Below are 26,555 nucleotides of genomic sequence, written 5' to 3' on the forward strand. Positions count from 1 at the left end.
TAGTACTCGAGTCCAGTTTTCTGCACTCGGACTTTAGACCAATTCCAATTTGGTATATCATCTTGCTTGGTCTTGGCAAATCTCTTATTTCTGAAGTTTACTCTTTGAGTGTCCAGAATGAGCACTTATGTAAGGAGTCAATGCAGTCTTACACATTTAGCCACACATACAATGAATATCTCCTTGTTTAAAGCAAGTCATATGAAGCCAATGCTTTGATTGGTTGCTGCTATTCGTCATATGGTAGATTCTTTAGCATAAACGATAGTGGCTTTGTAATTTATACAGAGACTGTGTGTATACGGTAATTCTCACAATATAACTCCATTTCAATTAGATCCTTTCATTGTTCAAAGCTGTTTCAAAGTTATGGTTACAAAGATAAAACGGTGATCATATAGATGTCATTTTGATCTTAGTAATACAGTGAAAAGCAGTGTGATGTGACAAACAATAATTCACAATGACACAGGCTGTCCTGAAATGACCATTGACCTCAACAACTGGCTTCTTGTACTAAATGTGATACATCAAAATACTAAATATGACATCTGTCCTTGATAAAATATTGTGATAAACAATGGTTTCCACAATTTGACCACTGGTGAACTCAACGAATATATGACCTCCGCCCACAACATAGGGCTCAATATCACAATATTGGGACTACTAGCCCCCTTCATCATCTACATGGCTGGCTAGTGAATGCCAGCTGAACATACACTCTCAGGCGCGTATCCAGGGAGAGGCGTTGGGGCGTGCGCCCCCCCCCCCCGGGTAAGAAAAAGAGGAGAGAAAAAGAAAAGAGAAGAAAGGGAAAAAAGAGGGGGAAAAGAGGCGGAAGGAGAGGAAGGAAGGGAAAAGAAAAAGAAAAAAGAGAGAGAAAGAAGAAAGGGAGAAAAGGAGGGAGCAGAAGAAAAACGCCAAGACATCGCCAAGATGGTGGCGCTCCGCTTAGATAGTACTTTTCGCCCCCGGGTTAGAAAATCCTGGATACGCCCCTGTGTATAGTCCCTGTACTCTATAATATCGCACGGGAGAGGTAAACACAAACGTTATATTGATCTTGTAGAATAAATGTTCTTATGTGATAAGATGCTTGTGCACAACAACTTTCCTCAGATAGCTGCAAAATATCTTATGATATCACGGAGATATCAGTGATTTAATATGAGAGAGGGGTTGGGACAGTTGACGGGGGGGGGTATCATTTTGTAAATACGCGATTGTGGCCTTGCACTTTGAGGTATTTATTTACTTCTTTAATGTTTCTCTGGTTTATTGTTTCTTGGTAAAACAAGAAGTATTGCGACAGAAAAATAAAAAAAAACAGTATTATAGGTTGTGATAAAAGTTGAACCCATTTCAGACACAAACATTTGCAAATACCGCCACCACTTTTCAAGGATAACGCGCACAGTATTTTTCAAAGGTCCATGAAACTTCAAAGCACTAGTTTTTGAGTGATGTCATTTTTAGACTTGATCATGCATTCAATCTAGTATATAGTCAAGGGAACATTTTCAATCATATTTTCCAAAATATGAATCTTTCATTTTTTAATTTTTTTTTAAATATTTTTTTAACTGTTCGAGAAATGTTATTCACCACAACCATCTTCTATAATATAAGTAACTGATGATGGTTGGTGTTGACTTCTTCTGCTTAAGGAACCTAGATACCCTTGATGATATTTTTTTAAATAATCTTTTATTTTTGGGTTATTTATACATAATTTTCCATCATTTATATGATACAATGTTTGAAGGTAAAATACACATGTTAGATCAATCAAGATCTGAATTATTCATTCAAATTAAATCAAAACCTAATGATGTGTATTTTAACATTACCCAATGGTAGATACTTCAACTAACCAGATACCTAGCCATTTCTAGTCCTCAAATATATAATGTAATACACGGAAAAAAAAATATAACAAACCAAAATTAAACAGATTTTTTTTTTCAAACGTAGTACTTTAATATTTTATTATTACAACTGGAAAAGGAATAGGAATAGGTAAAGAGAAAAAAAAAAAATAAATACTTTTAATGTTTTTCCTGTTTCTGTAATAAATAGAATTTGGTAAAGAAAATGATGCACAAATGATATTCCATATGCTTTTGAGTGATTTAACCTACATTGCAAAATTACTTTTTTTGAAAGTATCATTAATAGGGTTCTTGAGTGGGATGAATTAAATATTATTCTTAATGGCCAGAAGTTTATATTATATCTTCCACTTTCGGACTCTTAAATTTACATTAAAAAAAAAATCCAAAGCAATTTTCTTTTGTATACTCTGCAGAAATAGCGGAAAATTCTCGAGAAAAATTTCAGCTGATGTGAAGATGACACTAATTTGTAAGAATAGGAAATGTTTCCACGCCCCCCCCCAACCCTAACCCCATGGACGATGAATTTTTAGTAAAATAGTCTTTTCAGATACAATGAAAGTTTAATGAAATTTTTCCAAAATATTTAAATACCTATTAATATTCAAAAGAACAAAGCCTGAGTGGGTACATTGATGAGTATTAAACTAATTTCTATTTTTAGAAACACACACCGAGGGAAGAAAAAATTAAACATTTTTAAAAGTAACAGAGACAGTAAAATTATAACACGTCGCTCCTACAGTTTCTATGAACCTAAGGGGTAAACCTATTAATTTAAAAAGAGAACGTTTTGAGGGTAAATGTCTTAATCTATTCTTTTCTTTCAAATGGAGGCAGACCGATTTTTGCCACTAATAAAAAGGTTACCAAAGGTGCTAAATCACGAGTGTCTAAAACCAAAAACTTGTCAAAAACAAAGCACACAGGAAGACTTTATGCAAATGAGCTAATCAAGAACTCAGCTTTACATTATCTATTTGTACTAGGAATTGCCCCTCTCCCCCCCCCCCCCCTCCCCCAATCACTGCAAATTCCAATGTTCTGTTATATTAGTAAATTGACACAGTACACTTAAGGTAGTTGTTCTTACAAGCTGTGAACTACAGATTACATAGAGAAATACCTGACCTTTTCAAAATTAAAATTTCTACGAGTTGGCCAAAACGAAAGAGGGCGGGATATGGGCTTTTACACCTTCCCATCTGGATTAAATGTTAGTGGTTACATATATCTCGTACTGCAATACACTAATGTTGTCATAACACCTACAACCACATCAATAATTGTACCCATCACCGCCCCATCCCCACTTTCCCAGTTCACTAGAGCTTGGGTTAAATATACCCCTAGTTCGCACTTGTATGTTCCTCAAAGTGAAAAGACAAGTTTCTACTGTAGTTTTCTTCAAAAACACCGACCAAAAATGAAATAAACGAGCTGCATGTTCCCCAGAGGTATCTTTCGTCGAGGACTCAAGTGAAAAGGTACGAGAAACAGGGAACCCTCAACTTGTGGACAAAACAAAACATGAACAGATTACAATTCCAGACGCCTCTCGGGAACAAAAGACGACGCGACCTCAGTTCCTTTGACTAAAGTTACATCAATTATCATAAACTTCCCATAGTTTCGAGAATGAAAGTTCTATCACAGAAAGGTAACATAGAGAAAATATTTGAGGTTGTTGGTTGAAAGTTGCCCAAGAAAAAAAAAAGACTTAAAATCTTGTTAACCAAATTCATAAAAAATTGGGAAAAAATACCACAAATCTGTACTTTCAAAATGAAGTTGATTACAAACCCTCACAAATTAAAGGGACGAAAAAGAAAGTTCACGGAATCAAAACACAAAACTTACAAAAACAACCCAATTTGGTTTGTTGCTTTTTTAAGTGAAATCAGGCATAGCTTTTCAAAATTAAAAACATGGAGTTAAAAAGTTACTGACAGAACTTTGGTTGAACTTTAATGAGGTTAAGCTTTAAACTGGAAAATAAAATAGAATTGTCGGCTACGGCATTGTTCTTTCATTGTCAAGAGCAACTATTTCTCCGTATCTGATAAATTGACAAACAGATGGGAGTTCACCTCAAACAGCCATTGTTGCAATTAAGAAAGCATAACTGGGTGGTAAACTGTCTCTGACTGCCCACGAATTGCTCTTGCCATACTCGACAATCGAAGAAAAAAAAAAAACAAGTTACACCTAGTCCACCACCTTGCAGAAAAGATTAATCTAAAGGAACAAGCTTTCAAAAAATTATTGAAGTCATAATTGTTCTCATTTTAACTTATATTTACAAACTAAGTTTTAAGCAAGAACATGGCAGTTTTGTTACTAAGTTATGGAATGATGATATTTGTAAGACAGGACCAGGAACATTTCACGGGTGCAGTTCGAGAGAACCACATTAAATAATTTTCCTATCGGCCGCTAACGACCAAAACAAAAGAAAGCTCGTAACTGTGGGGGAGGGGGTTAGGGGGGAGTATATAGCCTTGTCTCCCTAGACAGAATGAGACACATAAGCGGTCGAAAAAACAGTTTTTCAATATCGAGTGAATCAAATATTAGTTCAGTTCTACTACATTACAACTCCCATATACATGACACCCTACACCAAATGTACTGTAATACATTGTTCATATCATGTTATCTATTAGGATTACAACTTATTTTGGCAATTCAATCAAGCATGTTTTTTTTGTTTTTTGTAATTTAGCGGCCCTTTCGAGAATACGAAAACGATTCAACAATAATGCCATCAGCTTGTCTGCCTATTTCATCATTAATCAATGTCTCACTGAGGTGGTGAAATGTCTTCTTTTGTTTCATACAAACTAAAGACCCAAAGAGAAAATAAAAGCCTGTTAACACATTGATAATACTGTGACAGACTAGACAGAACATGGCAGGCCCCTGATGTCACTTTTAAGAGCAATCCTTGCTTACGGATATCACCTTATCTTCGCTACTGCATGTCTACACTTTGTCTGTGTCTTCTAACCGCAACAGAAGGAGAAACTGTGAAGATACCAATGTTAGTATCTCATCTCATTGCCACACTAACTATCCCATCGTCACAATTCGGTCTTTCGTTCCATGCAGAGCAACTGGAGGAATGAGACGACCAACTGTGTCGTCTCGTTTTGCTGGCTTGCAGATGTAACAGCATCCCAACATCCCCGCAGGATTAGTTAGGATGGAAGCTAAACTCAAAAAAAAAAGAAAAAAAAAAAGGGCATTCTCTTTGCTTTGCTGGCAATCCCACCCATTGTAATGGTATCATGCATATTTATATATATATATTGGTTTGCATATTCATATGGGTTCATAGCCTGCAGGACTAGAGCCCTCTAGGAACATCTCGAGTGCATCCATCTCCTGTTTCTGTTCCGTGGTGTCTTCTTCCTCGGGTTTCTTCTTCGTCCGTTTCTTCTTCCTCTTCTCACCTTTCTCTTCTTTTTCATCCTTGTGTTTCTTGTGTCTGTGCTTTTTATGACTCTTCTCTTCATCCTGAAAAATATTTAATTCATATAATAAGTAATAAAAAATGATAATAAATATTTATAATGTATACAACGAATTGGCGATCAATATTTCAAGGTAGGCTAGGCTAGGTTAGGAGGACAGAGGTCATAAACAATTTATAAATACTGAAAATAAAAAATGGCGTGGGAGGGGGGTGGGAGATAAATTTTGAATAATTTATATTTCCTGATCTTAGTGAAGATATTACCGGTAAGACAAAAAAAAACTTGTTTGTGTCAGAAAATGTCCAGATGTCAATGGCATCAGAACTTACTAAAATTCATGCTTTATTCGGTGGGTAGTCTTGTAGGAGGTGGTCATAGTTTTTAATTTCATATAAATTAGTAAACTTCAGTAGGGTTCTTACATGTTGCTTCAGACCCTGCCCCTGAAGTGGATCATAATTTGAAACGGTCTAATTTTTTCACCATTTTTTGACTCAAATGATAGGTTGGTTCCTGCTTGACAATGCATTTCCTATGGGGTGGGGTGTGGTGGGGTGGGGAGGGTATGGGGGAGGTGCGGAGGGGTTGGATGGTGGGGAGGTTGTTCAGCTTAGTAATTTTTACCTTTCAGATATCACAAAAGCTTACCCTGTCTTTCGTTCGACTTTTTTTCTTTTTAGCTGAACTACTGGTGCTGGTTGTGGTCGTCGACGTCTCCGTACCGCTGGGGCCTTCATCGTTAATGTTTACCAACGAATCAAACTCATAATTCGGTCCTACGCTGGCTTTTGCTGTTGGCCAAAAATAACCAAAAATAAATAAAAAATTTGGACTGAAACACAATATTAAAAAATAAAATCATTTCTATAAGCCAATAACCAGCGGTCTGTATGAGATTGTGTCTGCTATAACTATGACAATAACAAGGGCACCCCCCATCAGTCATCTGCCACAACCCCTCACACACCGCCCTTCCTAACTCTCCTTACTCAAATCACCTGGTTTCCTGTCTCAAGTTTTGACACTGATACAATGTCACCTCTTCCTACAAACACACTCCACCCCAAAAAGTCTTTCTTCCATTTCTCCAGTAATATAACCAATAGAGAATGGACTCCTCTTTCAGCCATCCCAACCCTCACCTCCACCCCACCTCCTCCCAAGCTATCTTTTCCCCACCACCCATCATCCCCACTACCCAACATCCACACTACCCAACATCCCCACTACCCAACATCCACACTACCCAACATCCCCACTACCCAACATCCACACTACCCAACATCCCCACTTCATTTTACATAGCAGTTTACCATGTCATACCAGATGAAATATTCTCTGCAGGTGACCCCACAATTATTACCTCAATTCCCCCCCCTCGAATTCTCCCCAAACACCATCTTTCTTTACCACCTCAAGTAATGTTACTGACACAAGAAGACCACCATTAGTCCCCTCCCCTCCCTCGCTTCTCCCCCCCCAAGAGTCAAATATCCATCCCACCAACAACAATGCTACCAACACAGAATACAGAGATACCCATCCATTCATCATCTCCCTCCCCCACCTTTGCCCCACCCCAAATAACCATTTCACTCCCACCATCTCCCCCCACTTGCTGATACAGATCTTGACTTCATCCATCGGTGTGGAGCTGATTCCCGAGGGGCAACGGAAGGATATTTTCCACTCACTGGATGATGGAGACTTTGACGATTTGGAAGTGACGCTCTCAAGGAAATTCAGATCCTCCAACTGAAGTTGGATCCCCGCCGAGGACGGTGAAGTCGCACTCTCTGGTTCGGAGCTTGAAGACTGCTGGGATCAACAGGGAAAATAGAAAAGGGTTCCAATGGTCAAGTTCCGTACATGTCACATAAATACTATTGTCTGTATTGAAAAAATTGCTGATTGAAAAATTGATGAAAATTTTTATACATATCCAGGCTAAAAATCACATCCTCTTAGCACTTCGTTATCGCAAAGATACTATTAATTCTTTTTTAAATTTGGTGATTTTTTGCAAAACAGCAGATTGGTTGATGTCATCACGGCAATCAATTGAGATGAAAATGTCATTGCTTTTTCGTTTTAATGTTTCACATTCATTTATCCACAAAAGGAAAATAATGTTTCTACAAAAAGGGATTTGCTATCAAGATAAACTCCTATACAGAAAGAACATTGATAGCTAAGCAAGCATTTCCAAATGTGTCAGGTTTCAAAAGGATAAATCAACCAGATGATTAGAATAAACCAGAGTAGTAGAGCTCTTCAAGGAAATCTACCGGGATGGCATCACAGACCACTTACTGTGACCCACTCTCTGGTGGTATCGGGTTTAGCCCTGTCAAAAGTAGCCCACATCCAAATAACTCATAACTCAAGTTAGGGACAAGATCTTAGGAATGCGTTTCAACTGACAACGCTCAATATTTTTTCGCTTCGGTATATGTTTTTCGTTATCTGCCTTTATTATCCAGCTTGGTATATCATAAAATGGTTCATATACAACCATATTCTGCCCCCCCCCCAAAAAAAAAAAAATTTTAATGTATTTAAAAAAAAAAAAATCTTAAATACGTTGCGCTACCTCTAATCTAATCTTTAAAAAAAAAATAATAATAATTTATTTTAAAAAATTTAAAAATAATTTTTTTTTTTTTTTTTTTTTTTTTAATTTATTAAAAAATAAAAAAAAATCTTAAATACGTTGAGCTACCTCTAATCTTTTCACCATTGCACTGTCAGGGGCGTCCACTGTGAGATTGCTTTTGGTTGACAAATGGGATTTTCCCTGTTTCACAATTGAATGTTCATTTAGTGAGATATCCTCCTCCTCCGGAGGCGTCTCAGATTGATTGTTGACCTTTGGCCTCTCCCGGCTCTCTTGGTCCGATGAATCTACATCTTCCACTGCCTGTATGACTGGACCCTCAGGTTCGCTGTCGCTGAGCTGGATCTCTCGGCTGGTCAATTTCTTTTTGGAATGCTCGGGACTGTTCGACGGTTTGATTTCGGGACCCTCGTCGTCCGAGTCTAATTCTTCTTGGAATCCGGCAACCATTGGATTGTCACCTTCGTCACTAAAATCCCCCCAAAAATCAGAAGGGAAAAAAATAAATAATAAAATTGATTGTTCAACACTAAAACAAAGTATAAAATCAACATTAAAACAAATATATAAGTATATAAAATCCCAAAAGGCAATGTCAGAGGGAATTGACTTTGGGTAGCAAAAAACCCAGAAATCATCCATAAAGGTGCAGGTTGCCCAGGGGTAACCCCTATAGGGGCAGAATTAACAGAGACAGTCCTAAGGGATTGGACAGGCACAAACAACCTAGTGGTCCAAGATGATGTATATATGAGATGTATATATGAGATGTATATATGAGATATGTATATATGAGATATGTATATATGAGATATGTATATATGAGATATGTATATATGAGATATGTATATATGAGATATGTATATATGAGATATGTATATATGAGATATGTATATATGAGATATGTATATATGAGATATGTATATATGAGATATGTATATATGAGATATGTATATATGAGATATGTATATATGAGATATGTATATATGAGAGATGTATATATGAGATATGTATATATGAGATGTATATATGAGATATGTATATATGAGATATGTATATATGAGATATGTATATATGAGATATGTATATATGAGATATGTATATATGAGATATGTATATATGAGATATGTATATATGAGATATGTATATATGAGATATGTATATATGAGATATGTATATATGAGATGTATATATGAGATATGTATATATGAGATATGTATATATGAGATATGTATATATGAGATATGTATATATGAGATATGTATATATGAGATATGTATATATGAGATATGTATATATGAGATATGTATATACTAGACGCACCTATCTGATAACGTCTCGGGTTCCTGCGCTATTTGGACCACGACGGGGGCTCTCTTTCCCTTTTTGCTGCTCTTGCTGCTCTTGCCGGGGGCGGGCTCATCCTCAAAGAAGGACCTGTCGATACCCTCGTCCGGGACGAAGTCCTCCACGGACGTGACGGTGGTGTCGTTTGGTTTAGTCACTATTTCAGCTGGGGGTTCGATGACTAGGAGAGGGAAATATGATTCATATTAATGATGTGAAAATAGATTCTCTTTTTACTACGTGGGTGGGTACAATATCCTGGCACATCTGTAGATTCGTTGTACATCATTTGAAAACATGGCCTTAGATGGAGTATTAAAATAAGTCACCACCTTCACCCTCCCCCTCCCCCCCCCTCCCACATCTTTCCCACCCCACTTCTCATCCGGTTAAGCCAAAATAAGAACCAGAAAGCAAAAAGGCCTAGTGATTTCCTGCCCATTGGAAATATTGTTTAAGTACTGTGGTTTGAAATTGACACATTTTCATCTGTGAAGTCACTGTGTTTACACTTTACAGGTATAGAATGTTTTAAGATCCATTGATGTCATGTTATACAATGGTCACAAATCGGCTTCTCGCATTCGATTTTAGTCGTTACGTGCCAGAATATAAGATCCAGACATGATTCCCTGCAGGATGTAGCCTGCTTACAAGGTCTTCACCATTTGACCTCTGGTGACCTCAAATGACCTTTCACCTCCACCAAAAACAATAGGGTTTCTTCTACTCCACATGGGGCCTCCCACACACCGAGTAAAAAAGACTCACCCGCAGATCTTCCATCATCTTTTCTACCCTGCTCTATTTTGGCCTCGCTCGACCCAAACCAACGGGAAAACTTCTGGGAGAGGGACTGAGTCGGGGGGTCGGGTTCACCGGGTGGTGATGTGGGACTGTGGGGGGCAGCACTGGGTGGTTCTGCTGCTGCCTGCGCTACGGGTATCTCTCGTCGGTTCGACGGAGGGGTGCTCGCAGGACTGACCTTGGCTGGAGTACTCGATGAACTGCTGGAGGCTGGAAGACACAAAAGTCAATTATAATCTCATAGGTTCTGCTTTTAACCCTTCCTTATTCAAATTTGTCATGACAACAACGATTATGAGGTAACAAGTTCATAGTCTCTCCCCTCGCCCTATACCTCCCCCCACCCTCCCCACTTCTGCTGTCTCCCATTGCTCTCTCTCCCTTCCAAGAGCTCTTTATGATATCATTACCCAGGTTTGAATTTAAAAACCTAGGACAAAGAAAGATGTATCCCTAATGTTACAGTAGATGTCGAATTGGAGAGAGAAAAAAAAGTGTGAGAATTTGATGAGTATTACAAATGTAAATTCTGTAGCACAAGCACAACACACCCACTTGGGCAGGAAAATGCTACATGTACAGCACACTGTACTGGTGTTCTAGCTGGTATTAACTGGTTTGCTTCATTCTATTAAGTTCCATTCTTAAAATGTGTCCCATAAAACAACATCAAAAGATTTCCATTTTCAAAATTCTTACCAGTCCTTTATACCCTATAAGGACTACATCCGATGCAAGTATTCTAAATTATGGCCAAAAGTCATGGAGGTGAAGCCTTGACTTCTAATGCAAGCACGACCTCTTGTTACTAAAGAGGTGGGATGTTTTTGGGAGGGGGTTAAAGGGGGGAGGGGGTTAAAGGGGGTGGGGTAAGGTTGCAACCATGTGTCGATTCTATAATTCAAATGATCCCCCAGACTCAAACAGCTTTTTCGACATGTGGACATTTGACACATGGACCATCTGACATGTGGACATTTGACAAATGAACATCTGACATGTGGACATTTGAAACATTGACAACCTCACATGTGGACATTTGACATGTGAGCATTTGACACATGGACCATCTGACATGTGGACATTTGACAAATGAACATCTGACATGTGGACATTTGAAACATTGACAACCTCACATGTAAACATTTGACATGTGAACATTTGACACATTGACAACCTCACATATCAACATTTGACGCATGGACAATCTGACATGTATCCTCTCTTTGATTTTTAAATGAAACCACGTAGATTTTACACGATCCCACGTATGCGCACAGAACGGTTTAGGCGATCATTTTTACCTAGAAGTATTAAGACTTTGAATTGTAAGATACATAGATAACTTTTTTTAACATATTTTTGAGATGCTGTAGTTCATTTTATTATATTGTCATTTTATGATGAATATCAATAAATTTTACTTTACTTTACTTTAAACATTTGACATGTGAACATTTGACACATGGACCATCTGACATGTGAACATTTGACACATGGACAATCTGACATGTGAACATTTGACACATGGACCATCTGACATGTGAACATTTGACACATGGACAATCTGACATGTGAACATTTGACACATGGACAATCTGACATGTGAACATTTGACACATGGACAATCTGACATGTGAACATTTGACACATGGACCATCTGACATGTGAACATTTGACACATGGACAATCTGACATGTGAACATTTGACACATGGACCATCTGACATGTGAACATTTGACACATGGACCATCTGACATGTGAACATTTGACACATGGACCATCTGACATGTGAACATTTGACACATGGACAATCTGACATGTGAACATTTGACACATGGACAATCTGACATGTGAACATTTGACATGTGGACATTATTTTTACCTGTCTGCTGGGTTCTGCCGTTTGGTACTGGTAGAGTTTGCGTCTGCGGACTTTTGGGAGGAGCCTTCTTCTTCTTCTGGACCCTCTGGCTTTCCAGACTACCTAAATACCTGATGAGTAGAAACAAAAGAAGGCTGTTTAACAAACACATTGATTGAAGCACGTCCAAACTAGGTGCGACCTATCGAAAAGTCCAATCTCACAATTTTTCCCTCTTTTCGAGTTCCTCGATCTTAGAATAGTTATGTAATACTTTCATAAATATAATTTGAAATCGCCTCTTTCAAACTAGATGGACCGCTTTTGAACTCCTCTCATCTCATAATTGTTTCCATCTCTTGAAGCAATTCGTCCATGGGGAGTTATATTGACCATTACATACCACAAAACCGATCACTCTTCCATACTAACAGTGTGTACAGTAACAAGTACAACTGACAATATCAATGATACAGCTTTATATATCACACATCTCAACTGTTTTTATTCTCTCGCCTAACAGCCCTACTCACAGGTCGTAATTCTGGTCCTCGGATTCTTGCCTGAGCTGTAGTTCCTCTATGGTAGCCCTGGATTCCATTTTATTTGTCTCCAGCTGTGTGAGTAAGGTCTCCATCTGGAGTTGCAAGTACGGTATATTGAAGAACGTGTGTAAGTATCGCAGACCAAAGCCGTTCTTCATCGACGATTCCGCGTACATGACCGGTGCGGAACCTTCTGGCCTTTTTTTCAAAAACGAAAAAAAGAAATAAGAAATTATCAAGTCGATACAATATTGTTTTCATCCACTATATTTACCAAAAAAAAAGAAATATTGTTTCATTTTTAAAGTTCGATTAAACGTTGACTATTACCTCAAAACATGTATATGTATATATTTAAAAATAGACATATATATATATAGATAAAAATTTAAAAAATATATATATATATATTTAATTTTTTTTTTTTGGGGGGTGGGGGGGGTTACCTCTGGAAATGTTCTATATAGAACCTAGAGTCTTCCTCGTCCACCGTCCTGTGTTGTCCCATGTCCCTCATATTGCCCAAGACTAGTACTGGTATGTGCTGGGGAACGTTCGGCAGTTCTCTCTCTACGTATTGCCACGTCCTGTCAAGACGATGTGGAAAAGAAAATTCAATCAACGTACAGGGGAAAAGAAATTCAATGAGAACAAAATAAATATGTGCTCTGACCTGGGATGGTAGTTTTGAAAAGGGAAAAGCCCTACCAAATGTAGAGCAATATCAGTCAAGTTGGTGAAAATGTGTCATACACTGCACTGTGCCATATAACCTTCCATTCGCGTATGCAAACACATAACATGACAATGCAGTTATGGTAAATGCCTTTATTACTGCTACCAAATTATCGATACTGACGAAGATGTAACCCAACAGATGGATATATACACAACTACCCACACACACAATAACACACACACAGAGCGACTGAAGTGGTTAAGCTTACTAAGGCTTAGTGAAGGATTTACAGATTACTATAAAACTACATCATTGGAGGAAGTACTATTGTAACTGACATGAACGTGCTAATGATTAATCGTACTTAGCACCATAACTACACCACACAATGTCTTAAAGGTCACTAACGATTTGTAAACTACACCACCAATGCCTAGCTGCATAGTAGTAATCCTCAGTACTAGTATTGCACCACAAGCATATTTAGCACTGTTTTCATATTCACAAATGCTCTGTAACACCTAGCACCATAACTGCACCATCAGTGCTTCTCAATTTGACAATGCAAACAAACACTTTATCCCAAGACTACACCAGATGTACCTTTTTAGCTACCATCATAATTGCCAATGCTTTGTAACAACTAGCATCATAACTACACCATCTCAACTCACCTACACAAAGAAAAAGTTTGCACCAACACTACACCACATGTCCCTTTCATAGCTGCCTTTAATACGCACCAAAGTGCTTTGTAACATCTAGCATCATTACTACACCGTGGGTGCCTCTCAACTCACCTACACAAAGAAAGGCTTTGCACCAACACTACACCACATGCCCCTTCTTAGCTGCCTTAATACTCACCAATGCTTTGTAACATCTAGCATCATGACTACACCGTGGGTGCCTTTATAAACGTTAAGGAAACTTGCATCAAGACAGGGCTGATCATCTGCTTCCAAGGCATCGTTACCCAACTTGAGACTCTCTGTATATTTCTTCGTTTTACCTTTATCGACTACATCCCAGACTTCCACTTTAACAATGTCGTCAGTTGCTGCAAGACGAAAGACACAGATGATGGTATCACTGAAAGCTATATACATACATATATATGTATAGTAACCATATATATAGTAACCAATAACTTAGTACAGCTCTTCATACCACTGTAACCCACAATGCAGTAACTCCCATCAACAGCTGGTCTTATCTGGAACTATGTAACCGCCTAAGAGAAGTTTGGTATACCACTATAACCCCCAATGACACCTGGTTTTAAGTTGTAACCAACGCCACAACTGAGTGTGGGTACCCCTTTGAATATTGGTATAATCCAAGTCTCTGTAACCCATTCCACAACTGCACCAATTAGTGTGTAACCCCTTTGAATATTGGTATAATCCAAGTCTCTGTAACCCATGCCACAACTGCACCAATGAGTGTGTAACCCCTTTGAATATTGGTATAATCCGAGTCTCTGTAACCCGTGCCAGAACTCATCTTTGCTCGTCTCTGGGTCAAACATAAACAGCCAAATCAATCGCATAATATAAAGGTTAAAGTTCAATATTTGACCGTTTCTGAGCAAAAGTTAGAAAATGTTGGTTATTTATCTTCTTGTAAGTATTCCACAGGAATCTATGAACTATTTAGCCTGGCCTTTAAGCACTCTCGCTCGTAACTTTGTAAGCAACCCATTAAAATAGTGGAATAATCCATACCTTTGTAACCCCACTGAATACTAGCCACTTGGATCTCTGGGGTTGGAATGTATTCTTCTTTAAACTTCTCCCCCTGAAGTCTTCTGAATAACGTTGATTTACCAGTGTTTCTGTCTCCTTTGATGATCACTTTCACTGAAAATAAAAACGAATAAAGTTTTGAAAATATTTCATGATTTCATGCAACTTTAAGGTGAATAATTCATTCCAAATATGCAAGGGAGCTTGTTTTACATCACAAGTGTTTGAAGTTGTCTTTATGACAGTTCAGTCATCAGTACTTACTTCATCCATCAACATGCAAGCATCCACAAATTGTCTGCGATACTAGATTGACATAGGCCAGTGAAATATCAAAGAGGGAAATTTAATCGGCCAGCTTTGCTTCAAACTTGTTAACTTCTCTCTTGCCAGTTGAGAGTGACCAGTTTCCAAATGTACTCATTTTGCTAGAGATAATGTCTATAAATTGGTCATTCACTGGAAACTTCAATGGGTATATTCCACACTCAGTTGTAAATCCCTTCCATACCATGTAACCACAAACATGTACAGAAAATAGAGAGCTACGTAAGGGACTAAGTCTTCTATGAGGCTGAGTCACACCTACGAGAACTGTATTAATGCACACCTCTTCTTATTAATTTTATGAATGAATTATTTGTACCAGATACATATTTAGAATATAATCTGTTGTATGGAACTGAAAAAGGTTGTGTTAACATTTTTTTTTTCTTTCCTATGAACAAGAGAATTTAATTAGTTTCAAAGAAATAGTAAAATTTTATAAACAGCCCCCCCCCCCACCGATCTTTGCATAATTAAGATCATTAACCCCCAACTCCTCCCCATCCCACTCCCCTGGCACCTTCCCAGGGGTCTCTAAGATTAGTTAAATGGCTTGAAACCCCTATTTTTGACTAACATCAGTACTGCAAGATGTGCCGAGACTATTTTGTGGCAGTAAAAAAAAAACACAAACTCTAAAGTAAAGGTCAATCCAACTCATTTTCTAAATGAATCCATCAACCGTGTCTATTTTTAGTATTCCTCGGAGAAAGTTTGCCGTCTTCACAAAGTATAATATATTGAGCGTGATATTTTCCGTTCAAGCTGTGAGACATTTGGAAATGTGTCAAAGTGTGGCTTGCAATGTTTCGGCTGAAATGTTGAGTTGGGATCTTTTTTAGAATTAATTTTGACATTTTTTAGTACCGCCCTTTATTTGGAATCTTTATATGACCACTTGATTGCATTGATTCTGCACTATACTAACCCCATTTGAGCTATATTAATTGCTCAGTTAATGAGGCCCGAGTAAACACGTGCTATATTTAAAAACCGCTTTCGTCGTGAGACTCACAAAATAAAATTTGAAAAAGAAAGAAAGAACAAAACAATCCCCGATTCAAGTAGTGAATCAAACCGAAAGTGGAAACACTTAAGTCACTAATGTTTAGAAATGATAAAGATTTGAAATGGTTGTCCGACATTTGGCATAATGGTTGCTTGACACTGCCATTTATCTGCACAGCCATCTAATATAACTGTACGTGCTTGCTCACTGCAGTATGGAATGGCCACACCCTATGTCAATATTGAACAAAAACCTCCGACTGAATAAATCTGAGCTCTCGCTACAGTAGTCTGTTTACTCTTGTGGTCACAATAACCTGCTGAACAAATTACCAGGACCATAAAACAAACATGTTTACACTATATACAAAAGGAAAACTTACACTTTGTGCTTTGATTTGGTTTTAGGCTTTATACTAAGAGGGGATTTGAAGCAGCCACATCAATATTACAATAAGCCACAAAAATTCTCATTGCTAAAGTAACTTTCACCGCTGATTTTTTTTCTTTTTTTTTTGGGGGGGGGGGGAGGGGTGGAACAAAACAAATGTACAGTACTTTATACAAAAAAACATACAGGCTTGCTTAAACAGGATCGGAAGCAGTTGGGAGAGGGTGGGAGGGGGGGACTGCAATCGTTTTGGACTTTTTAGGGTTCTCTATGTCATACAATCCTTGAAAGCAAAGAACCAAACTTGTTCAGGTCATAAATTATCTGAAACAATTTGTGAATAAGGGGTTAATCAATGGTCTAGCGTGCGTTACTCACAGGATTAATGCATGATCGGGGGATAATGCAAGCGATGCACGAGGGCGGAGCCCGAGTGCATCCAGCGATAGCATTAACACCCAGAGTGCATTAATCATTTAAGTAACGCACGCTAGACCGTTGATTAACCCCGTTCATTCATACACTACCATTTGTGTGGGGGAAAAATCATAAAACAAAACATTTTTGGTTACATATAACCAAAGATTTATTAAAGTGATGCCCCGTAATTTTACCGTGCGTTACTCACAGGATTAACCACGGTCAGCTGACCGGAATGGACCAATAGGATTTAGGAATCTTTACTAAGTATGAATGAACAAAGTTGTACCTCTTTTGATAGCAAAAATTAACATGGCCCCATGTAAGAAATTTGTTCTTTAATCGCAGAAGGCACATAGGAACACATTTCAGTAAGAACGCTGAACAAAATGTATATTAAAAGGTCTCATACTGTAATATGCAGGATAAATTAAGTCATTTCAAACTGAAATGGGAACCAGACTTGGGAGTGTTCACATACTCTCATACCTGTTTGTATAATTAATTGTGAGCTTTCTCAACATTTAATCATTTACCTTTAAACGAATCGCTAAACGGGGAACAATTATTCCAAGCATCGAGAAGCTACTAGTTGCCGAAGACACCAAATCTTCAGATTGAATTGCTTTTTTGGGATTTCACAGATATCACTGTACCTTTTATGATATTGCTTGTTAAACAAATAATCCCCCTCCTCTTCAACTTCTCCGAACCCACACCCCCCCCCCCCACCCCAGGAACAGCAACCAGTGGTCCATTGCACATTTCTGTCATTCAGTCCACAGGTAGGGGTCACACATCACCCCTCAAAATCAGATCGGGCCGTTTGGAAAGTTACTTTACGAGGGCCTTAAGAGAGGGTCTTTCTATATATGATATGTCCTAAAAGATCTGAGTAAAAGAAATCGGTATGATAGAGCTCTAGGATAATCAACTTACTATTATAATATTAATAATAATCAGCGGTAATTTTTACGACGCTTAAGCGACAAAAAATGTAGTAGAAACCTGCAAGGGCTTATGGATTACAACTTACACGTCGGGTGGCTTCCAATTCAACACTTTATTTCTCAAATTTGGAATCAGAAAGTCATTTCAGATGGGAAAACCTTAGATTGTTCTTGGATGAAAAATCCACCTTACTATGACTTGGCCGGGTATCGAACCCGGAACCTCCTGATTTGCTAAGCCTCATTGATTCAAATGCCACCGCCTTTAACCACTCGGCCACAGCACCGGTATTGTACTGCCCACCCTTCGAGAATAGACTTACTATTATACTGCACACCCTTGCAGAATAGATTAACTACTGTATTATGCTGCACACCCTTGGAGAATAGATTAACTACTGTATTATGCTGCACACCCTTCGAGAAAAGACTTACTATTATACTGCACACCCTTTCGAGAATGACTTACTATTATACTGCACACCCTTGCAGAACAGACCTACTATTATACTGCACACCCTTGCAGAATAGACCTACTATTATACTGCACACCCTTGCAGAACAGACCTACTATTATACTGCACACCCTTAGAGAATAGACTTACTATTATACTGCACACCCTTGCAGAATAGACCTACTATTATACTGCACACTCTTGAAGAATAGACCTACTATTATACTGCACACCCTTGCAGACCAGACCTACTATTATACTGCACACCCTTAGAGAATAGACTTACTATTATACTGCACACCCTTGCAGAACAGACCTACTATTATACTGCACACCCTTGCAGAATAGACTTACTATTATACTGCACACCCTTGCAGAACAGACCTACTATTATACTGCACACCCTTAGAGAATAGACTTACTATTATACTGCACACCCTTGCAGAATAGACCTACTATTATACTGCACACCCTTGCAGAACAGACCTACTATTATACTGCACACCCTTAGAGAATAGACTTACTATTATACTGCACACCCTTGCAGAATAGACCTATTATACTGCACACCCTTAGAGAATAGACTTACTATTATACTGCACACCCTTGCAGAATAGACCTACTATTATACTGCACACCCTTCCAGAATAGACTTACTATTATACTGCACACCCTTTGCAAATTTCCTCTGTAAGCTAAGGCCCATGGTACGCATGCCACCCGGTACCTCAACCTTAGCGCCATCTGGAGTATCTGTGGCGACCAACTTCCTCAACGCTGAAAACATGGCTTAAGACAGGTTATGTTTACTTGCGGCTGCAAAAGCAGTTGTAAGCTACCATGGACGGCATCTGGTGAGAGCGAAATATATACATAAAATATAAATATGTCTATAGAATCTACTGTGATCAATAGCAAGACATTTTATTAACAGTATCTGATCGTGTACTCTCCTCACACAGTCCATCAGACAGTGAATAATTTATAGTTCATAATTAGTGTAGTAGTTTTAAGGTCAATGGATTTCATCTCTCACAAAATCTTGAAAAACTTAAATGTATCTGTTCCCCCCCCCCCCCCTCAAAAAAAATATGACACTTTCTTGCATTAATTTAGTGATTTCTCCAGTTTACGTTGCTACGACATACCGGATAAGTTACGCACAGCCAATCCATAATGTTACAACAGAAATTTTTTGAGAAAGTCTGTTGGGTTCTTTCAAAAAACAACAATAACCTACAACCAACCCATCATTGTCAAGGAATTTTATCATCCTGATCAAGTTAATTTTTCTCGAGAAAATGGAAGCATTTTGAAAAGCTTAACAAAAAATTTGAACCAGGTACATCCAGTTCACTACTACCTTTAGCGGCAAATACAGATTTGTCAGGCAGGGACTGATTCGTACATACATATCATATCCTTCATCTTGGTGACCCTTGTGAACCCCCCCCCTCCCACCTCAGACAGTCCTTTAGAAAATCATTACTCCATTTGGCAGACAGAAAACCTTTTTTTCTACTTTCTGCCCCCCCCCCCCCTTCTTCAGATACACAACTGGAAACCCAAAAACATTCTGAATATGTAAAAAGTTAAAGGCCTGATGTTTCAAACCTAACAGGACCTTCTTTATTTGCTAACTGACACAAACACAAGCAGATAGCATATGCAGTTCAGTTCCTGCTAGCCTGCTAGGAATCAAAAACCTCAGGCACTCTTTATATATTTACCAACACCAGAGTTTTGCAGTAGACAAGCAGTTTGCTAATAGTCTCTTTTTTTCTCTCTCAAATCTAAATATAACTGCAACAGATGAACATTAACAGTAAAGAAAGGGGCGGGGGAGGGGGGGATGCACTTCCCTGTGGTGCTATGAAATCACACATTGGATAAAATTAGCAGCACCCTGGCAGCCCGCTGAGGTTAAAACGATGGTATTTTACAAGTAGAGCGGAAAATATTTTCGGAACTATCAAAAGATACGACGTTCTCACAGCTTTGGGGGGGGGGGGGGAGGAGGGAGAGGGTTGACTGAGTGGCAATGAACTGACTCATCAAGAGGTGATGTCATAAGAGTGTCCTTAAACTAATTGTTTCAGTCCGAGCATGAGTGACCGCTTTCTTTTTTGTTTTTTCTTAAATACTTTCTAACATGTGTTGTTAGTTTGTTCCCTGTTTCAGATAGCCTCTGCAGACGATCAAAATGTCAGGCCCTCCAATTTTTCATGTCATCTATTTTTTCATTTATTTATTTCCAGTATAAATATAAATATTTATAAACAGGACATCAAAAGACGAGTACTTAATAAGAAAATATTATTTTAAAATGTTAGTGTACAAAAGCAAAAACAAAGTATATATACCAAACGTACAAGAGCAGCTGTTTACAATAAATTATCCAGATTACCATTTTGTAAATAAATAGCAGCACAATAAATAAAACTATTTCTATACACATACAGTTCTGAATTTTGGTGTTATTGCTTTGTGTCTCAAATTATACCTAGTAGTTTCTTGAAGTCGAGAGTTAAGTTCGGTATGCAAAGAATGTCTGTCATTTCTCTGTATGCAATTTACTCTTCTAATGAACTCATTTCTAGCAGCATTTGTTTACAGTACTCATAAGGAAGTTAAAATCTATATTAATCTTACATACTCATTTGTAAACACAGGCTTTTTGCAGAGGATGAGCAGTTTGCTAACAGTGTTTCTCTCTTGACTGTCTAACATATCTCAAGGCAATACTGATCACCTTTAAAGTACACATAATTTTTGCCACCAGAGATGCTTTTGAGATGTGGCACTGATTCCCATTTTGTTCGAACCAGTAATTTGCGACAAAATATTTCAAACGATCACAAATTCCCGACAAATATTTATATTATATACCTTATAAAATTGAAAATGAACTTTTTGGTATCAAAACAAACAGTTACAGGCTCTTTGGCAGCTTCAGGAGAACAACAGTTAATACTCACTTCCTGACTACTGGATACGGTATTCTGTATGTGAGTCTGACCAGTAATGTCCTCCGGCCGCTGTGTCCTTGCAAACCGACCGGGATGGCGCAGAATGGAAGTCTCGGTTTTCACAGTGAACCAAATTGAAGCCTGCTATGCAAATCTGATACAGGATTTTTAAGGTGGAAAAGCTAATCACAGATGAGCCACTGTCTTCACAGAACTCCCTGTTGAAAAAATCAAGGTATAAGTCAGATCTACCAAAAATGAATGTACATATTCTATTCACAGACCTGCAACACAACACAACACCAACCACAACACCAACATGTATGGCGTAAGTATTTAGTTAACATTCTGCTCAAAATTAACTGTCGTAAATTTTTAGCTTCAGATAAGTATTGATAGTTATAAATCCTTTGGAAGTTCAGTACGCTATTCGCCTTATAAAAGAAGTCTGTTCTAGTGTTAAATGTTACTTAAAATAGCCAAAGTCAATATTATGTCCAAGGGCTCCTGTCTCTGTCAGAGATCTCCCAAACAAGGTTGAAGACATTCTGTGGCAGTTAATGCATTGGCCTTCATACACATGTCAAAGTGAAGGGTCTCCAGGTCTAGGCCTACCACAGACATTTAATAGCCTACAGAATAGTGTTAGGCCTATAGCTTACTTAGGGCCTAGCCTAATACAAATTAAACAGATTGAGGGCCTAGGCTAATATAGATAGATGCTATATATATAACGATGAGCAATAACTTATACCCTAGTTAGGTTATCCTCATATTGTAACCAGTATTTAGCCCTAGATAGAGTATGACAACGGTTAGGTTGGCTACTCATTAACAATAACATTTTTGCACCTGTGATTGAGATTTGGACTCTCCCACTTGGAGACGATACACAAAACCATGAGTGTTTGCATCTCTTTATTTATGGTGGACCTTGACTCACTTAAGTAACTGTAGCCTAGGCTAAACTATTATAACTTATGTTATTTGTTGGGCCCTGTTGTCGTATCCTAATTTGACTATGGTCCAACCTTGTCCTGTAACTTAGCCTAGCCCTAAGTTTAACTTAGGTTAATGTATATAGTGTTGACTTTAAAATACAGTTGCAAATGTCGCACAATTCTTAACAAATAAGACGATTAACAGAATGGTTCAACAGCACAACATGATTTTAAGGCAGTGGTGTGAAAAGGGTGCACGTTAACTTGTGCTGAATATGGCAAGAATTAAAATACCATATCTTGCATGCCAGACCTTCGCAATCTTCCGCTGAGTATAGCCTTACCGTACCGTGTATACTGTATGCACACTAGGTTAGGCTATGTATGATACAAAACCATTTATCTAGGATATGGAACGCTGTAACAGACATGTACCAGCTGTCTGTACGTACACAAGAGATGGCGCTGTGCATGAACTAATCGAAAGGGTCGATGAACGGCGGCACAGATTACCATCGATGAAAGCAAATGGACATCTGCCGAGCAACGCTTGGTGGGTCCGGAAAAGTGGGTTCTAGAATTCCCCCCTCCCCCCAAAACATGAACTAGATCAGCCCAAAAGGTATCCTCCTTAAATGTCCCATAGAAAAAGATCCGTATTCCATACCAATAGTGTGCACAGGATTTCAAAGGTGAAGGAGGAGACCAAATTCAAATTTTTCCCACACTTGATTATGGTAGAAAGGTAGCTGAAATTTTATTAAAGGGCCAGAGGCGAATGACGGATTTTATAAAGGAGAGGAGACTGCTCTGGTGTTAAAGGTAGGGGGTCCTCCCCAGAAAAAAAAAACATTTCAAACATCATATGGTATATTCTAGATTATAATTTGGTTTACATAAGTAGCTCTAATCAGAAAATTGAGCTAATAAATAAAAGTAAGCACAAAAATTGCCATGGTGTCATTTAAGCTGATTCTCATGTACGGGAGAAGGAAGGGTTTCCCACAAAAATATAAAACATGTTAAGTGGTGCATTCTGTGGCAGAATTAGACCATAAATTAGTTCTATTCTAAGTAAGTAGACTGAACTGTGTGAAAAAGCAGGGTTGGGGAGGGGGAAGGGGTTACACCGGTAGAGGTGGTAGAATTCTTTCTGATGGGATTGCAAAACCCCCTAGCCAGTTTTGTTTCTACAACTTTTCTCAATTTCAATACATCCGAAACTATGGTAAATATATGGACTGCTCCTTTAATGATTATCTGACGCTGATTCGGCTTATATGTGCAGGCTTATAGGTCAAAGGTGACACAAACCGGCCAACAACCGAGTCATCTTTGGCTTATATGACAAATATCTTTGTGGAAGAACCATTCCTCCAAACAGCCCTCCCCCAAAAAAACATTGTTCCATTTATGAGATACCTTAGTTCAGGGTTTCCCTAACTTTAGCCCCCACGAACCCCCTGTGGATGTCAGAGTTGTCCACGAACCCCCAACTTTTCGAGACACGATTTAAGTCATTATTATACTATAATACCCATAACAGTGCTTCGTAAAAGATCAAGTATCACATGCACGGTACGGTACTACTATGGCAACATATGCGCATGGAACGCGAAAAGAGTTTGTCGATAGGTACGACTTTTGTACATTACTACATTATATGATATATCAGATGTTAGTTCAACAAAAAGTACTCTAGTTTTGACTTTCAGGAACGTCTCACAAACCCCCCTGGGATGGACTCACGCACCCCCTGGTGGTTCATGCACCCCAGTTAGGGAACCGGCCCTACCTTAGTTCATAAGTCTTTCCTGATGACTGCCATGCTTCCTATACTTGATCAAGTTTTCAGCCTTATGTGTCCACAACCATTTTTTATCTGTGATATCTCCCAAACGGGAAAATGGTTTTCTCAGCTGTTTACTACATCAGTTATCTCTACCGTACAGACCGATGATAATGGTTGGGTTCGTGTCTTCAAAAAATATAAATCCATTGGTTTATAAATTCTAATAACTCATCCAAAACATATGGTCAATTCCATGATAAGGTCAACATCATACTCCCCCCCCCCTCCCCCCCAAAAAAAATCATTGTACATTAAAATTGTCTAAGTTTCCAATAAATAGAATACTTGTAGTTACTCAAAATATTTGTTTCACCCCCGAAAAATCCTTTGTTTGATTATGGGGTCGGTAATAACAAATGGTTGCCGTAGTAACTAAATTATGAAAAAATACAGTGAAATTTCATTTTGTGCAGATTTGTACATAGCAATCATAGGTATCATCAGTTTTTTGGACTAATTATATTTGCTATAGCATAGTGCTCACTTAATAGCTTCAATTTTTTTCGACATCAAGGCACTAGACAACAGTGGTGAATTGAAAACACCCTCGATTTACTGTCACGCGAGTCACAAAATTTACTGTTTTTTTTTCTCCTTGCCTGCACAATAGTTTTATTCCAAATAATGAAAATCAAGTCTTCACATAGATACCAATAGGATTACTGAATTTTCCTATTCAGAAGATATTCAAATTTTGCGGAAAATCACCCTTTATACGAATGTCACGCGAGTCACGTCAATTCAAAATAGTGTTTCTACATATTTACTGTGTGAAAATTACAGGGATGTTATAGTTTGATGAATGAAGAACACTGATTAAAGATATCATATATGCATTCCCCTTTAATTCGGCAACTTGAATAAAATGGACACATTTAATTAATTTTATTTGAAATATCAGAATTTAAATTCATGAATATTTATTCGCAATATAATACCTATTTTAGCACCACATTTGGAAAGTTAGCATGTGTCATTGATTTTTTAGTAATATACAAAAACATTATCTATATTAGTATCTGGCAATGCAATGTGCTATGACTTGACAACCTTAAGGTTAACTGCACAATCATTCTCAAAATCCTATGAGCGAATGTATCTTCTCAAATATTACTGTACATGTCCTCTCAGTGCAACACTTGCAAGCCCTTGCCAGCTGGAAGCCAAGAAGTGCAACAGTGAATAATATTGTTATAAATATTAATTGGCAAGATATATTGCTTGAACAACTGTACTACCCGTACAGTATATTACCTACTGTCTGCAGTCATGACATTAATATCATCTGGACATTCCCAAGGGAAGTTCCTTTTGGAAACTTTCTAGACCAATGAATGATATATTTCACTATGCAAGATTTAAACCTTTGATTCACTACTGCATTTGGTCTAGAATTATCCGAAAAGTGAACTCGTCACGCGAGTCACGTTTTCTTGTCACGCGAGTCACAATACATCTTCATCGTTTTTTTCATGCGTTACAACATATTTTCAAAGTTACATAGCAATTGAGGTAGAGGTGTTTTTCAACATCGGTATGATTATAAACAGTTATTGGAAACATTTTAATAAGACATAAGAAATCGAACATTTGTGTGTTCATTGTGATTTTTGCTAATAGTAACTGTCACGCGAGTTACGTTTAGTTTTTTCGCCAATTTCACCCCCAATACTTGAGGTATAAAAAAAAATTCCCTACTGTTGTAAGCATTGAGGCGTACCTTCACTTGAATGCTTTTCTCCCAGGTAATTTCTTTATTTGTTTAATGATATCAAATAGAGAGGAATTTTAGTAAAAATGTCACGCGAGTCACCACGGAATTGACCATATGCTCTACATCATATGAATAACAGCACCCATGGGTAACATTCAACAAAATTTGCAGTTGACAAATGTTGTAATGCATTGTAAACATGTTATCTGAGGCTGATACTGTTTTCCCATTGAGGTTTGCGTGTCGTCTGAAAAACTGACCTAATGGCGTGTGTGTTAGACTAAGAGATCCAGTCGCTTTATTTACTCGATGTTTAAAGGGTCAACAATTATTTAGAAACACAGCCTGGACTGACAATAGTGTTTTTTATATATGTTTTTTAATAGCGTTATTATATATATTAAAATTTTGTGCCTCAAGTCCAACCCTTTAATGCAAATATTGTGTTAATTCTTCCTAATTGCAGTAGCAACCTGCAAAATTAGACAATAAGGTGCACTGCTGAAAAAACAATTGAATTAGGAAAAAACTTAACGGGATCACT

The 26,555-nt window shown here is 38.0% G+C and overlaps 1 protein-coding gene across 4 annotated transcripts; it reads right to left on the bottom strand.

Annotated features, from left to right (window-relative positions):
- Window positions 1-1,958: 1,958 nt before the first annotated feature.
- On the bottom strand, window positions 1,959-22,891 carry LOC139963724 (rab-like protein 6). 4 transcript variants are annotated; one of them, XM_071964817.1, is made up of 14 exons: window positions 22,740-22,891; window positions 21,514-21,722; window positions 19,193-19,386; window positions 14,964-15,098; window positions 14,104-14,296; window positions 13,004-13,144; window positions 12,546-12,755; window positions 12,034-12,143; window positions 10,113-10,358; window positions 9,318-9,522; window positions 8,100-8,463; window positions 7,072-7,192; window positions 6,026-6,168; window positions 1,959-5,417 (listed from the first exon to the last, which is right to left on the bottom strand). In XM_071964817.1, exons 3-14 carry the CDS (start codon window positions 19,320-19,322, stop codon window positions 5,223-5,225), a joined length of 2,193 nt encoding a protein of 730 aa, XP_071820918.1. In that variant the 5' UTR covers window positions 19,323-19,386; window positions 21,514-21,722; window positions 22,740-22,891; the 3' UTR covers window positions 1,959-5,222. The 4 variants fall into 4 exon arrangements, with proteins under 4 accessions (XP_071820918.1, XP_071820916.1, XP_071820917.1 ...); XM_071964815.1 differs by having other exon boundaries at window positions 7,072-7,195; XM_071964816.1 differs by lacking the exon at window positions 22,740-22,891 and adding an exon at window positions 22,623-22,643 and having other exon boundaries at window positions 7,072-7,195.
- Window positions 22,892-26,555: the final 3,664 nt, after the last annotated feature.

This window comes from Apostichopus japonicus, chromosome 22, assembly GCF_037975245.1.
Source record: "Apostichopus japonicus isolate 1M-3 chromosome 22, ASM3797524v1, whole genome shotgun sequence".
In the NCBI taxonomy this organism is placed as follows: Eukaryota; Metazoa; Echinodermata; class Holothuroidea; order Aspidochirotida; family Stichopodidae; genus Apostichopus; species Apostichopus japonicus.